This window comes from Amia ocellicauda, chromosome 22, assembly GCF_036373705.1.
Source record: "Amia ocellicauda isolate fAmiCal2 chromosome 22, fAmiCal2.hap1, whole genome shotgun sequence".
Classification (NCBI taxonomy): Eukaryota; Metazoa; Chordata; class Actinopteri; order Amiiformes; family Amiidae; genus Amia; species Amia ocellicauda.
Window position 1 is genome coordinate 12,982,111 of NC_089871.1, and position 15,960 is coordinate 12,998,070.

The window sequence follows — 15,960 nt, forward strand, 5'->3', positions numbered from 1 at the left end:
AACCCAGGCACTACTGCAGCAAAGTGTCCAATGCATGGTCCCACTCCTGGCCTCTGAGAGTTGCTTCGAATGAAAGAATAGGCTTATGAACTTATCACTTATCACTTATCAAGGCAACCTTTCTGAGGGTCTAATGGCAACCTATAGGCTACAACTGAAACCTGTGATCTTTCCAAAATACCACCTCAACAAATAAAAAGGTTGCATTTATAATGCCATTGTATGTATAACTTTTGCATTAAAAAATAATAATAATCATGAATGATTGATTAAAAACCTATTATTTTCTGTGCCCAGATAATGTACCAGCTTTGAGTCTTTAAACTAACTTCCTGCGACCTAGCAGCTGTAAAAAGAAAAACAAAACACTTTCTAATTTCCAGGCTTCAGCATGACCTCTTATCCATAACCCAATCGTCTGAGCTCAGCCTGGCTCTGGAAGTGATCAGCTAATATTTCTATTGCTCCCTTCAGTGCGCACATTTGTGCACAAGATGGGAGCAACGGCGGCTTGTAAGATACTCTCCAAAAAATGGGTACAACACCACCCACATCACATGAGCTCGACTGTGGAAACAATGACGAGCAGATGAATGATCAGTAATAAATCTGTATTGTCTGGCAGATCAGCTGCAACCCTCCTTCCCCATCCCCCCGTGCGAATGAAGAAAGTTGTGTGTGTGTCTGACAGAGAGAGTTGAGGAATGTGGTGGGTTTGTCTTGAAGTCCGTTTGCAACCCCCCTTTCTCTCGTGCAGAGGAAAGGGACCTCCCTTCTCCCAATTTGGCTAAAACGCTACCTTTCCCCCCCTTCTTCTTTTCTCACACTGGGACAGTTTAATTCCCCTCTCTGAAGCCCATTCCCCATTACAAAAAGCGACCGTGGACACATCTACTTCAAGGCGCTCCACTTGCAAGGTATCGCGCTTTTTTATGCTCATTCTTAAACTGTATACAGTGTGTGTGTGTATGGAATATATATATATATATATATATATATATATATATATATATATATATATATATATATATATACAAACAACTTTAAAGATTTTTGTAGTTTTCTTGTATTGCTGAATGGTATGGTATTTCTTACATTGCAAAACTTTACTTTGAATTGACAGACTCTGGTTTACTCGTTCCCAAATTACTTGAATAGCCGCAATTCTGGTTGAATCTGTATCATTTCAATATTTGAATGCACACCGTTGATTTTAAATAAATGCAATGCGTGCACCAAACTCCCACACACCGAAGTAAATGTCAGCGACTCTTTCCGTTAATTTCTCCGTTGCTTGGGCAAGGACCAGCTGGGTTTCTTGTGGGCGCCTTCCCGTTTTATCCATCTCACCAGGGCTGGTGTGGGATTGGTGGCAGTACTTATAGCTATACATTTGAGAGAATATACATTGAGAATCCAAAGCACAGTCCAGATCAATCTCCTGTTGGAAAGGCCAGGAGAGAATACAGTGCCATTTCCACTCCTGAAAGATAAAACCTTTTGAGAACAGACACGCTAATAAAAGCAGACGCATTCAACAATTTGTTATAGGGCTTCTGCACTTTGGAACACGTTTGTTTCATTCGTTCTTACTTTGCCTATTTTCGTTCTTTTTGTTTTGCATTCTCGAACGTTTTTGGCTTCTGCCGACAAAAGGAATGCACATCTTTTTCTGGTCTGATTACTATTATAAAATAACAGAAAGCCGACGGACAAAATTAAGATATAATGGAGCAGTCCCGGTATATGTAGTAGCGATGTACCTGAAGCCAAACGGGGAAGAGAAGTCGCGTTCTTGTACTGCAGATTTGCAGAATCCCAGCGATCCCATTGGCGCAGCCGCGCAGATGTGCGCAGAACTGCGAGAATCTGCGCTGCGCGAACGGGACCAGATTATCTCCTCGGCTCTTTGTTCTGTCGTGCAGCTCGGACGCCCCCATTCATTCACCCCTGAACCCGAATCGCAACTTTGGTGTCGGACAGCTGTCAAATAATAGTTTCATTGGCGAACAGAACCAGATCTGCTTTTGTATCGATTTGTTTCGCATTTGCTCTGCTATGTGTACTCCTCATCTTTTACATGTATATACATTAAATGGGACATTTAAAATACGCATATGCATTATTTTTTCTTTACATATACTTGTGTTTCTCGTGCCTACTGGTTATTACTCATTATGAATGATCTAAAATGATCTTAAAGTCTGCATTTGGAGATATGTGTTACTTTTCTCAAAAGAGCAAAAGCATTGGAATTCCAATTGTGTTTTTAATAATGTTTTAAAATCTATTTTATTGTATATATGATTTGGTTTGTTTCTTATTATTATGTGTATAATTTTGACCTAAACAGCCAAGGAAAAGGTTTTGTAGGCGACTTTTTAGATAGTTGCAACAGCTTCTCCCAATTGCTAAACATGGTGTCAAAGCTATAACGTTACATTCCTTTGTACGCGTTACTTTTGAGCATTTTGGTAGGATGTCCAAATCGCAAGAAGCACCTCAAAAAGAAGGATCTGCTTGAACAGACCCTTTCCCCTCCTCTAGAGAGAGAACTTACACCGCAGCAGAGGGAGGCATTTATAAACTAAACAGCCTGTTTTTTTTAACTGACAATGGAGTAAAGCAACTCAGGTTTATAACCATATAAAATAAGGGAATGATGTATCCTTCTTAATTATATTTTCAGAGTTAGGATTAAATTAAATTATAGTTAGATAAACAAATACAAAAATAAGAGTAAAACAAAGTATTTTTCTTTTTCTTCCATAGTTGATCACATTTTTGCCCAGGCAGGGTGATTTTCTGGGATTGCGGTTATTAAACTGAATCTTTTAAACTACATTCCGGAAAACATACCTTCGTGTTAAGTTTTTTTCTGTTGTTTTTTTTTTTCTCAGAGGAACCAATCCTCTCTTTACTTTTACTCTCTAAGTTTTACCATTCCCACTGAAGACTCCCCCTGTCTTCTTGCCCCCTAGAGTTGAACCCAAAACTTACCAGGGTTATAAATCACCAGAGGCCCAGCTCTCAGTCCTAAAACTTTAATTTAATGAGAACAAAAAGGCAGAAGAAAAATAAGGACCCTCAATTCAGAACTGGAGAGTCATAAGTCATATTAATTAATGGTGCATTGAGAGTTGATTGGTAAGAGTGTAAGCTGGCAATTTATATGTCATTGCTTTGGAATTGCACACAAATGCTATGGTGAATTATACACTATAATGACATAGCAGGATTGGACTGCCTTCCATCCACACAAGAAACAACTGCTAATCCCTCAGTGGCGCTGAATGAAACTGGAGGAATCAGTGCAGCCCCCAGCTAACCTTTCCAGTCCAGTTTTCGACAGGAAACGATAAATTCTTCAAATGAGAACGTAAACAAGCAAAAGCGAAAAAAAAAAAAAGGCACAGGCATCTGTTTACTTTTGGAGAAGCACAGACCCGATAGCACGATTGGCTGCCGTGTTAGTTTGCTCAGAGACTAAGGGAGTTCTCCTGTCTTTGGCTTTCAATTCCAGACCCCAAACTGGAGTGCAGTAGGACGGGGACCATTACACGCAGCCGCTTGTTGGTGGGGGAGTTGAGAGAGGAGGTGCGCAGAGTGGGGTGAGGACACCTTTGAGAAAGAGAGATCGAAGACATCTGCTCCCATTACAGTGTTAGGGCACCACAGGCAACACGGCACAGCCAATGAGGGTGCGGAGGCTCAGCAAGCTGGCCCTGGGATGGGTGACCTTGTGCTGGGCCGTATTCCATGCCGTGTCCGGCCAAGGCCAAGGGGATGGAAACCTCCAGGCCAGTCGCTTCTCAGGACTGTTGGACGAAAGGGAAACCCAGAGAGTTCGGAGAAGAGGGCAGGAAACACTGAGGGGGTAAGTTGACATTTTTGGTTTTTTTACCGCCGTGAAAGTGGTCTAATCCTCAGATCGTACAGCAAAGAGCAGCCCAAGTAACCAAACTGTGTTTAAAGGTAGTGGGGTTAAATCACTCTCCAACTGGAACATCAATGTGACTTCAGCAGGGAACTGAAAACACACACAGTCTCTTGAAAGCTTGGCCTGGTTTATTGACAAGGTGTTGGTCAGCATTTGGGAAGTCTTTTGTGAATCATTTTTATGACTGTGAGTCAGTCATCTCTCCGAATTAAAAAAAGAGCACCAGATTTCATTATCCCAGTTAAGTGGGTCATTCTTTTGACAGAGTCACCAGTGCATGAGAAGACAGGATTGCTGGATTCATACAACAAGTGCACATGCCAATCCAGGCAGTGGATTTAGAAGTATTTGGAGAACTAATTGTGTTTTGGCTGACTTGTTGTTGTTGTCGTCAGCATTATTCCTGCGCATACCAACATTACTAGAAGATTAACAAATGATTGGCCACCTCATCCAAGAGAAATGTCCTTCAGTTTGTGTCCAGTGATGAAATGAAAGGAAAGCTTTGGTAGACAGTGTCTTTTGTCAGGGAAAGGTCTTCGGTTACTGGTGTGGTGCGAAACTGCTACCCCAGTCCCCCCCCGACAATAACTTATTTTGTCTGTCCCAGTGTCTAGCAAGGAGAGGGGGACGTATAAATCTGTTTGCTCTCATTTAGCATGACAGCATAGTGAAGTTGTGTTTCTGCGGAGCGTGGATGTTTTCGCGGTGACCCTGTGGCCCTGTGTCTGAAGCCCTATGAATTAATTTTATTTAAATCAGCTACCCAAAATGCTTTACCACAATGCCACAATATATACCCATATGCTACCACAGTGCCTTTTGGTTGGGACACAACATGCAACCTACAGAGGCATGGGCAGTGGCTTAATGGTTGGGAATCTACGATGGGAACATGGGTGTGGTAGAGATTTAGGTTTATAAGCATCCTTGACTCACATAGGCCCTTACAGCTGACCTCTCTACTGTCCCGGTGAGATGAATGTCCAACACACTCAGCTCTTTCCAAACCCTGATCTCACACACTGCATTGGAGTCCACGGAGTGTATATATGAAGGTCCCACATATTAAATTAATAGCAAGTCTGCCTCGGCCACTTTCCTACCATTCCACCATTCCTTCACCTCTTGGCTTGACCTACCTGGAGTAACCGATGTCCCTTTAAAGGGGAGAGTGTGGTGTCAGGGAGAATGACGTAACTCTGTGATGGTTTGAGGCTGAGGTAAGCGTGCTCTGTGGGTGGGGGGTTGTCGTAGTGGTGCTGGTGAAGGAGGGGGGGCGGGGGAAACATCAATCGCAGCAGGGAAACCACAACCCCCCACCACCCCCCCCCCGCCAACTCACACCCTCTCCAGGGACTGGGAGGTACAGGGGGATGGGGGTGGAGGTTGCCAACAGTCATTTTCTTAATTTTTTTTCCTCCAAAAAACAAGGGATGTTTTGTTCCACAGGCAGAGTGGCTTTAACTCCAGGTTTCGCCGGCGTCAATTATTCCAATCAGCCCTCGTGTCCTCGCCCCCAACTCCCTCACATGGGTCTCAGGAAATGATGTATTCTTCTCAGATGAGGGCCTGACAAGGGGCTTCTGTTTCTAGTACTGTAGGTGACAAAACAGTGAAGGGATTTGTATGATGCAGGGCGACCTACTAAAAAGAATATTCAGGTTTGTTTTTTGTTTTCTTTTAAACGTCTGCAGTTAAGACAGGACCAAGGGATCTGTAATTTCCCCAGTGGTTGAAGTGATTCCTAACAGTTGAATATGAAAATAGAGATAGAAGTCTCTTTGTAGATTATTCTGAGGATGGATTGCTGATCAGGGTGATTTATAGGAATGGTTTCAATTAAGTGGCAGGCTAGAACAATAAGGCTACAGTGATGCAGACCGGCAAGAAACAATGAAAGTCTGTATTCCTTCACCTAGACAAAGGCAAGGCTTACGTCTGATTTCCCCCCTGAGCTACAGGTTGTACCCAATGTTCTTGATTTGACAACCCTGGCGTTCTTACTTTATTTGATTTAATTAAAATTAGTGTGGAGGGTGGGTGTTTTGAAAAGCAAATTCTAGTCAAAGCTGAGATGTGAAACAGTATTACACACAGTGCGGGAATCAGAAACAATCCAAGAATCCCAAGCTCCCAGTGGTTTACCAACTTTGTCAGTTTAAAGACAAACAGCCGGTCTGGAAGGGGAAATGCTCACATTTGTGCCCCATATGCCCTTCATCAATGTCCTGATTTCCTTTGCTCCTCACGATTCTGAAAATTGGCACCTCATGACCTTTGCTCCTCTTCCAAAGCTTTGATAAGAATAGCTCTCTCATTATCTGTTGGACATTCCCCAGATAACTAGAAATGGTTGGCCGCCTGTCTGTCAGATTAGCCGTCTGTCTGGGTCAGCTGTCTGTTAGCGGTGGTTGATAGTTGTCAACAGAGACTTGAGCCAGGGTCTTCTTTCCTATATACTAGACTGAACAGGATGCCCAAGTCATTCTGTGGTGCCCAGTGTTGCCTGATATATTCCAGTTTTGCAAAAGCTAGTAGTGATGAGTGAATCGGGTAATGGATTTTGCACTCCGATTGTCCACTTGAAAAGGAGGTTATCAGCAGAGGGTTTTTCTAACAGTGAGTGCATTCCTCTGCCTGTGCTTACCGTGTTCACACTATTGGAGGCAGGGCTGGGCTACGGCTAGGTCACCCTCATTTGTTTTTAGGAGCTTCTGTGGTTCCGTTGTTCGGCAGTGATGGATCTGTGCTGGTTTGTGGTTCCAGCCCTTTCACTGGAAATGTGGCCCAGCATGCTAAGCTTCCCTGTGATGTTAGTTGCAGTGGGCGCTCCGAGTTCATCCGGTTTACAGGCTCAAATTGCAGGATTTCTGGGAACCTCCTAAATTGCAATAATGAAACAACCGCGATTCTTGTAAATGGACAGATTTTGGGAAAATAAAAAAATATTTTGTAGCGTTTAATGACTAGCCAGCCAGCCAGCCAAGCGACCAACCAGCAAGCCAGCCAGTATGATTTATAATATGTAACAGCGTCTGAAATAATAAGTGAGACCAAATCTTTGTTTCTGAAAGAGGTCCAGGTTGCGGAGTAGCGAGCCAGTTGTGATCTCGGGGGAAATGTTTTGGAAGTTGCTCACTTGGCTGTGTTAGTCAAGACTGAAGATCACGTTCAGCAGCCAGAGTTTCTTCCAAAACCATGTCAGTTTTGCTCTGTGGCCAATAGATCCCTGAAGGATCTCCACAATGGAACAGTCATACATGACCCACTTAGAAGCATTCATTGTGAACCATCCAACTCCCCTTCCATTCAAGACATGTTTAATTTATATTCAGTATTATACAGCTCTTGAAAAAATTAAGAGACCACTCCAAGTTCAGAAATCAATGTTAAGCGGTCTCTTAATTTTTTCCAGAGCTGTATATGTGGTATAAATCAGAAATTTATATTTTTGGTATATGAGCAATCCAGTTCCTTAGATTTTATGTGTCTGCATCACAATGGCCCCATAAATAAATAACAGTCCAAGAATTGGTCACAATTCCATTCATGTGCTCAACCAAAATGTTTCTGACATCTATTTGTGTACTGAGTTTGTGTTCACCCACCCTCGTTCTCTCAAGAAAATTGACTCAAAGTGGTCATATTTTCTTTGCACACCCTGAGCAGCCAAGATTAATGAAGGTTTTGTTCTTACCTTTTTCATTTATTTTCATCGAATGTAAACAGAATCATCCTGAAATGAATAAAAAAAAAACTCTGAGTTTAGTCATTACCAAGCAGCCTAAATAAAACAACATTGTGGTTTATAATTTCCAACATGCACGTACAGTGGAATATAGTGCGTTATTGTGTGTCTAAAGCCTAACACTCAAATGAACCAGCAGGCATTTATTGATGGCTAGTGAGACCTCATTATTTAGCCAGAGAAGGAGGGTGACTTGAGCTCCTGTCTAGACAACAATGATCAGAAGTGAAGTGTTCAGAGCAGCGCAGTAGCAGAACTGGGCACACATGCTCTTTGAGCCTTTGAGAAATCACACAAGCTAAAGACACACTAACCTATTAATGTCAGGACTGACAAAAGAATCAGGGCCGATCGCTCAGCGGAGAATTAGGCAACAATCCAGGCAGTAACTGGGGTCAGATGCCAATTGGGTGACCTTTGACCTTTAACCGTGGCGGCCACAGGGGTCACGACTGCCCTGGCCGTTTAGGACAGGGGTCACTTTGATATCCAAATACTTGCTGAGTCGCAATGTTTACACTTTCTCCCGATTGAGTCTTCAGCTGGTCCTATCTGAAGTGGTTGTGTCTCTCCCGTTCCCAGCACGATATCTATGTCTTCGTCCTTCACTCTGCACTCCTGAGTTCCTCTCCCCTCAGGAATGTGCGAGCTTCGGGCCCTTTAAGCAAAGCCGTGTTTGTTTAGTTTTTTCTGAACTTGATGGCTCCAAAGCCCTGTTACACTCTCCCTGCTAGGATCAAAGTGCTACCTAATACCCTTGATGTCCATTAATTATTTGTAATATTTTTGTACATTATTTGTATGTTTTTTGTATAACCAATTCATATTCACACACGCACAAAAAAAACAAAAAACAATTATCAGTACTTCTAATCAGTCAGAGGTGGGGCACTTTTGATGTTTCCCGTCTTCTGAACAAAGTTAGGATCATTGGTTCAAGACAATCCATCACATATTTTGAAACCAATGGGGGTGATTGTTGTTTAAAAGTGACTTCACATCTTTTTTGGGTTTTAGAATTTTTAAATACCTGCACGAAAAAAGAACAAATTCCAAGAAAACTACCGCATTGTTAAGGAAGTTAATGAGAGGGAACCAATGGCTGAGTGCTTCCATCAAAGAGCCTGGGGAAAGATAGAGACAGGAGAGTTAATCCCTTTTAAATTGAGTGCCAAAACCAGCATGACAGTTCAATATTGAGATAAGTCCTGGGGCCTGAAGCACACACATTGGCAAGGAAATGGGGTCTACTTACAGGGGAGCCCCACACTGCAGCCCACACTGTCCAGCCAGGGAAGACCGTTAATCCCCCAGATATTGATGCCCGAGAGAGCGAAAAGGGCTGGAACATATTGGTTCGCAATGCCGCAATTATAAGGATGTGTTGCATTGTTGCCCTCAGTGCTTACGGACAAAAATAGTTTTTTATCCAAACCTTGAAATGGGATTACAATGGTGTTTGCATAATGTTTGCGTATATATATATATATATATATATATAATATATACATGCAATTGTATGCCCCTTTTCTTTCTCTCCCTTTGCTTGCTCCCTTTCCTCCTTCACCCTCTTTGTCAACTTTCTCTCCTTCTCTCTCAATTTTTCTTGACTTCTCTGTTCCCCCCCATCTCCTCCTTCTCCCCCTCCCTCTGTCTCTTTTTCTTTCTCCCTGTCTTCCTGTTCCAGAAGGCCCTGCCATCTGGTAATGTGGTTTGAAGGCAGCCCCCTTTAAAAGTTCACCTAAAGATTCAGTTGACAGCTGGACTCTTTCTGGGCGGGCCCAGGTGGATGCCACTCATAAATTCTCAGACCTTGAGGAAAAGGATCGGAGGACAGTAAATGCAGAGGAAGAGAGATGGATGTCTTTGCTTTATGGGCAGTACAAAAGAAAAGCCCTTTCATTTGGAGTACTTAAATATCCCACCAGGTCACAAAGCTAATCCCATTCTTATTTATCTAAGAAAAACTTTAGGAGTGGGTCAATGAACCAAGGTAACTCAATGGCCTTGAAGATGGGCTGCAGTAATTTCACTGGGAATTACTTTAACTGTTTAGAATTAAATCTTGAAGCCAGTTTTCCCACTTTGAAAGTTCATTATCGTCAGATTTCTTTATCAACGATACATGAGGAAAGAAAAGCATTTTACACCACTGCAAAAAACCTTGTACTGATGTTCCATTGCTTCTTGTTGTGCAATATTTCAAACTCCGCTTACATTTATTTGTTGAAGGGGTTCATAAACTTCTCTTAGTGAAGAAACTGAAACCTTTGAAGAAAGCACTGTAGTTCAAAGGTCAACTCAGCATCGTTCTGGTATCTGGTCGACCTTTGACCTCTTCCTTGCTGAGGTTGCTGGGAAGAAGACTGAATTCAGGGGGAGGCTGGGGTGCAATATTGAGGGAATGCACTTATGTACAATAGTGGATTTTTGAACAGGAGTTTACAGCTTAATCTCAGTGTTTAATAAAGAAGAACGAATGCAATAAGTGTGAGGGAGAGGAGGGAACTTTGTTGCCGAGAGCCGGTTATAGACAAAACAGAGCCGCGGAGAGATGAAGATGTTTCCTGAGTGAGATGCGCGTGACCTCGCAGGGCTTTGATCTTCCCAGCAAGGGGGCTCCTCCATGTGTCAGGGGTCAGGAGTTCCTCTCGCTCCGACTGGAGGAGCCACGGGTCTGCGGCGGGGGGTGGTGGGGAGGGCGGTTTGCCAACAAGCAGCCCCCTCACTCCTCCTCCAATCTCGGTGGGCCTCCAGAGTCACTGGCAGACAGATCCAGAGTTATTTTGAAAAGCGTAGAGAGTGGAGACTCAGGAGAACAAGTCTATAATTATCTCCCCTTAAGTTCAGGGATAGTGTAGTTGTGTTGGTGACACAAACAAGATATTTTCTCTGACTTCTCTTTTAATGTGCTAATTATTCCAATGTAAGCTGATTGACTTGGATTATTCCTTTCAATTGAGTCATTTGTAAACATATTAAGTAGTTTTTTTGCATTCCATAGACATACATACATATTTGTGTGTGTGTGCCAACCACGGGTCAAGGCTTCAGGAAAAACTACTAGGTCTTTAACACTGGTGTCTGTCTGTCTGTCTGTGCATCCCAGGCCTAATGTGTGTGGTTCCCGTTTCAACTCCTACTGCTGTCCCGGGTGGAAAACTCTCCCTGGAGGGAACCAGTGTATCGTCCGTAAGTATCGCCTTTAACTTCCAAATGTTTTCAAACTGTGCTGCCAATTGTCGGAGAACATTATTGTGACAAGTATAAATTGACACCGCTGGTACAGGATACAATTATGGAGCAAAACAAAGTTAAGCATATACCATTGTATGGAAACCTACAAATTGACCCCTGGCTGTTGCTGTTGAAATGAAATCATGTCTAAAGTTGTATTATATATATCCAGCAGCAGAATGTATAATGTGGACATTTCTCAAGCTCTCTGTGTTATTACTCACACATCAAAGCATGCCTGGGAGCCATTCCGCAAGATTGCAGGTGTTAGTCAGACACGCTCAGGCCTCACTCTGTCATTCATGGACTTCCTGTTTAGTGTTTAGCTGCACTGTGTTGCCTCTTGTTTTTCCTAATGACCAGCCTTGCTCACGCCTCTGTCTCTCCCCCCCCACCCCGTGTCTGTCAGCTATCTGCAGGAACTCCTGCGGGGAAGGGTTCTGCTCCAGGCCCAACATGTGCACCTGTTCGAACGGGCAGCTGTCCCCCGGCTGTGGGGCCACATCAGGTGAGATGATAACAGAGGCCGGTGCACCATCGCACGGGCTGAAGGGGGAGATGCTGGGGGAGGCAGGCTTCTGTAGAGTAAAGAGGAAGACAGACTTTTGTCCCACCACGACTTACACCCACGATCCTTAAAACCCAAACTAGTTGCCTGTCTGACACACAACGTTAAAGAGTTTGAGGAGTCTGCGATTGTGACTGAAAGATTACTGGAAACCTGCCAGCAGACAATGCTTCACTGCTTTACTCATCGCTGAAAACAGAACTATTAGGTAGCTGAGTCCCCAGGGCCTATTTTGATCCCCCCCAAGAAAAAAAGTAGTGCACACTTCCCATACAGTATGCACTTTTTCTCGGAAGAGCCAGAGATTTTGGCCCGGCCACCGGGAAATCGGTGCTGTACTGGTGTGGGCAGTTCCTGCGGGACTCCTCTCCCTGTGTCCCGCCTCTCTCGCTCCCTCCCTCCCTCTCTTATGTCAGTCACACCTTCCCCGAGTAGGCACACACAAACACACGCCCCCCCCCGGCGAATGTAGCCCTGGCGACTGCAGCCCTGGCTCCCTGACCCGGAGGTGTAAAGTGGGATTTAGTTTTTATTGCCCCGAAGCTCAGGGGAGGCCCAGCCCTGGATTTATGTGCTGAGAAACGGCTCTTGAACCCAGAGAGAATCCCAGAGCTCCACACAGGGTCTCTCCCACGGAACTGGGCCTCTTTCTGGCCAGGAGCTGGAAATCCCTATGAAGTCATTGCTCCAAAAGACCAGCGCCGCCCAAAACCATGGCTAACTGATTATCCCTGATTTCTGTTGCCTGATCCACAAGGTTTCGAGCTGTAATCAGGTCACCTGGGTTGTGTGTGTTTACAAAAGAGCTGTCGCTCATCATAGTGGTTTGCAAGCAATGTTCCAGACACAGAAACTTGACATACCAACAGGAAACTATATACTACTGAGTACTGCGGTTGTATTATTGCTGTAGCAGACTGAGTGCTTCTACTATCCCACCCCCTACACAAACACACACTTTTCTGTCTTTTTATTTGCACATTTAACATCACTGTGCTGCCGCCCGAGAGGCAAAATTCCTACTGTGTTTTCCGGGTACAGCTCTAATTGCCCTGCCTATTATTAGTGCTTTTTTATGGTGTGATCGTGTATGTGGAATCCTCCTGCTGTGAATCTGGAATTACCCCACCGATAACAGATGCTGTCTGTCTCGTTTTGTGATGTGCGCACTGTCCTCACTTAAAAGAGCAAGATTTTGCACAAGATAAGCCTCTTTTTTTTAACTTTAATTGTTGTGCACATTCATTTTTGGTTTCTTCAAAACAGCTTTCAACAAACAACGGTCATGTGTGTCCAATAAATACACCAGGACTCCAGCCAGCTGGCAATGGAGGGAGAATTAGAAAAGGGCTTTGACTTGTGTCGGTATCCCAGGGTGTCCTGTTCTCGAGACACAGTAACGCATTGTTCGAGTGCCTCTCCCGCCCTGCCTTAAAGGCCTGAAAGTCTGGACACATCAGCAGGGCGTGTTGTCAGGGGGCACCACTGGAGATGTAGGTGCTTGACAGGTCGCAGACGTTGGGTCGTGTTCTGAGAGAGTGCGGCTAACACAGGATGTTTGGTGTCCGAGAGTGTAGTATCTGTATTTAATTATGGTGAGCACTGTGCGATGGCCACTAGAATGGCAGTATTTCAAACAATAGGTCAGGTCAAACATGTTGCATTCGGTCTCAAAAGGGCTTGTAAACAACAGCCCAGAGCAAGCAATCTTTTTTTATTTACTGAAAACGTTGTATGGGTTCAGGTTCTTAATTTTGCTGCTGTTGCATTCCAGTAGAGTACATGCGTGATTAGTATCATATCACCCCGGGATCCCTTGTTTTTTTTGGTCTGAAGCAATCAAGCCCCTTGCTCAACTCTGCCTTTTTTGTATGATGGGAAAACAAAGCCCCATTTTACTCTGTCTTTTCAGATGCGAAGGGTTTTCCTAGATCTAGCTCGACACTCCCCCCTTACCTCCCCTGCGACCTCTATAACATGAGCTGACATACCGATGTGGACACACGGGAGGGAGCAAATTACACCCTCTTAAATCTCCAGGTCCCCTTTATCGAGAATGCTTTCCTGCTTAGATCGCTGTCCTTGCCTGGAACGCCACATGACCTCTGCTGTAGCGGCGACTTCCTGCTAGGGGCCGTGTTGGTGGGCCAGCCAATCAGATCTGTGCAGTCGTCCAGTGCTGATCCCACCGGCGCCGTGAGCAATCACAGGACTGATCAATTTTTCTCAACCAAACCCAGATAGGCTCAGACGGTGATCTGGTTCCTCTCAAACTCCCGTTTTAATCTACAGGGCTCCCTCCTGACCGTGGGGCTGTGTGCAGTCCCCTCGGTTTCTGGATGCGTTCATCCCCATAAAGACATTCACTTGGGTGTTGCTGCCGGTCAGGGGTGAGGTACACTGAAGTCATTGAGTGCAGTATTTCCCCTCCCTCCCTCCCTCCCTCGATGACTAAGAGAAGTGCTCAGAAACATTTACAGTATATAGGATCAAAACCCCTGTTGTAAACGCTGCCGTCTGGTCCAGCGTTTCTTGTTTTTCTTGGTCTGTGATTTTCCATTTGTGCAGGATAGGCATGCAACTGATAATCCTCAAATTCCGACAGACTTCCATTGGCTTATTATATAAACAGCAAAGGGGGGGGGGGTTGAAGACCTGTTGAAAAGGACAGGTTGGCTCAACGCACTGCCAAACAATTAAGCGCATTTGGTCTTGTTAAGAAAACAGCCAGAGGAATCGATGTGTTGACTGAGGTGCACCCCGGAGAGCAGCGGAGTGAAAACCAGTGAGGCTCACCGGAGCGATCGCTGGAGGATTTCTCATGTTCTTGGCACCTTAATCCACAAGTTTGTGAACTGCCAATCTGGGGATGGGAAGGCAGGGAAGACTTCAAGAAAAGAAACAAAAACATGAACTTTTTCCAGGGACTTGGATGTGATGTCAGTTCCCTCCAGATCCTTTCCTGCTTCCCAGGGGGGTGTGGCTGTCCAGCAACATTGACATCACTGGCCCAGTCTGTCTTGACATTGCCATCCTGATCGGCTTGGTGCTGTGGCGATGCGAGCTGTTGTTTTGGCTAGGCTGTGGTGGGGGGCAGTTTTAAAAAGCACAATTTTCAGAGTTTTGAACAGCAAGAGGTTCTAGCAGAGTGCTTCTTGGTCCTTTTTGGGGTGATTTTCCTTCTTGTAAGCTCAGTGGGGTACGCAAGCCAAATACACAAACAGAACTTTGAAAACCATATGAAAACCATAATTTCTCGTTGTCCTGAAAGTGTGGGTGCCGCGCTCTGTGTCTCTGATGCCGCTGTCTCTGTCCACCCTGCAGTGCAATCCTGTAACGTGAGGTGCATGAATGGAGGGAGCTGCAACGAGGACTCCTGCATGTGCCAGAAGGGCTACACGGGGACCCACTGCGGCCAACGTGAGTATCATTTTTTTTATTCAGTCCTTAATTTAACTGTCGTCGTATTAGAATGATTGTTTTTGTTAAGATTTGGCATCGGTAGTCGGTACCCAAACCCCAGCAGCGCTTGGCCAATAGTGTGACATTGTGGAATCCAGGTCAGAGTCCACCAATGGCGTAGCCCGGATTCGACCTCTAAACTTAAGGGCCCATTGTGTGAATATATTCTTTTACTCTATGTTCGGCTCAGCCTGTGTTGTCTTCACATCTCCCAGGCAACACAGGCTGAAGATGTGTGTACGAGTTGAGCTGCCCATGACTTGTTTCCACCGCAAGCTTGGCGCAGAAACGGTACATCTGTGGTATAGTAACGGGCTCCAAACCAGAGACAACTGTGTCTCCCAAAATGAGCTAACCCTGTTGTAATTCCTCTCCTTCACAACACCACCTGGACAGACCTAAAGCGTCAAGTTCTGCCCCCACAAAGCCCATGTAAGAGTCTTTGGATATTTTAAAAGCAAATCATCAGCCAACTGCATCCCCCCCCCTCATTTATACTGAAGAGGAGGATCACTCCTTTAGCCCTGCAGTAGCCAACTATACTTGTTCACATCAACATTAGTGACCCACTTCTTTCGTTGCCCATCCCTGCACGCCTAAACAAAGAGCAACTCTCATGGTGGTATTCAAAGTTGTTTACACTAATAAAAACAAGACATGTAAACGATGCTAGAGTGTTACAGTGAGATTACAAACATCTTAGATATGCTCCCTAACTTGCAATGAAGAGGAGCAGGGGTGGGGCTTTATATTGACGCAGTTGCTGTCTGGGGAATGACCCAGAGTACAAAAATCTGACTGAAAGTAAGGATGAAGAAATATGTGTTGTGACTGCCAGTGAGTGTGAGTGCTAAACCTTGTCTCCTATTCTGCTCTTTTCATAGCTGTGTGTGAGAACGGCTGTCAAAATGGCGGCCGCTGCATCGGACCCAGTCGTTGTGCCTGCGTCTATGGCTTCACCGGGCCCCAGTGCGAGAGAGGTAAGAGAAGCATTATTGTCCA

General features: G+C 44.7%; 1 protein-coding gene across 1 annotated transcript in view; it reads left to right on the forward strand.

Annotated features, from left to right (window-relative positions):
* Nucleotides 1-800: 800 nt before the first annotated feature.
* fbn3 (fibrillin 3) overlaps nt 801-15,960 on the forward strand; it is a 60,432-nt gene continuing 45,272 nt past the window's right edge. Inside the window, exons 1-6 of the mRNA XM_066696069.1 lie at nt 801-917; nt 3,524-3,877; nt 10,801-10,883; nt 11,338-11,436; nt 14,821-14,916; nt 15,843-15,938. Coding sequence (XP_066552166.1) covers nt 3,696-3,877; nt 10,801-10,883; nt 11,338-11,436; nt 14,821-14,916; nt 15,843-15,938 — 556 coding nt within the window. The 5' untranslated portion in view covers nt 801-917; nt 3,524-3,695. The remainder of the gene's footprint in view (nt 918-3,523; nt 3,878-10,800; nt 10,884-11,337; nt 11,437-14,820; nt 14,917-15,842; nt 15,939-15,960) is intronic.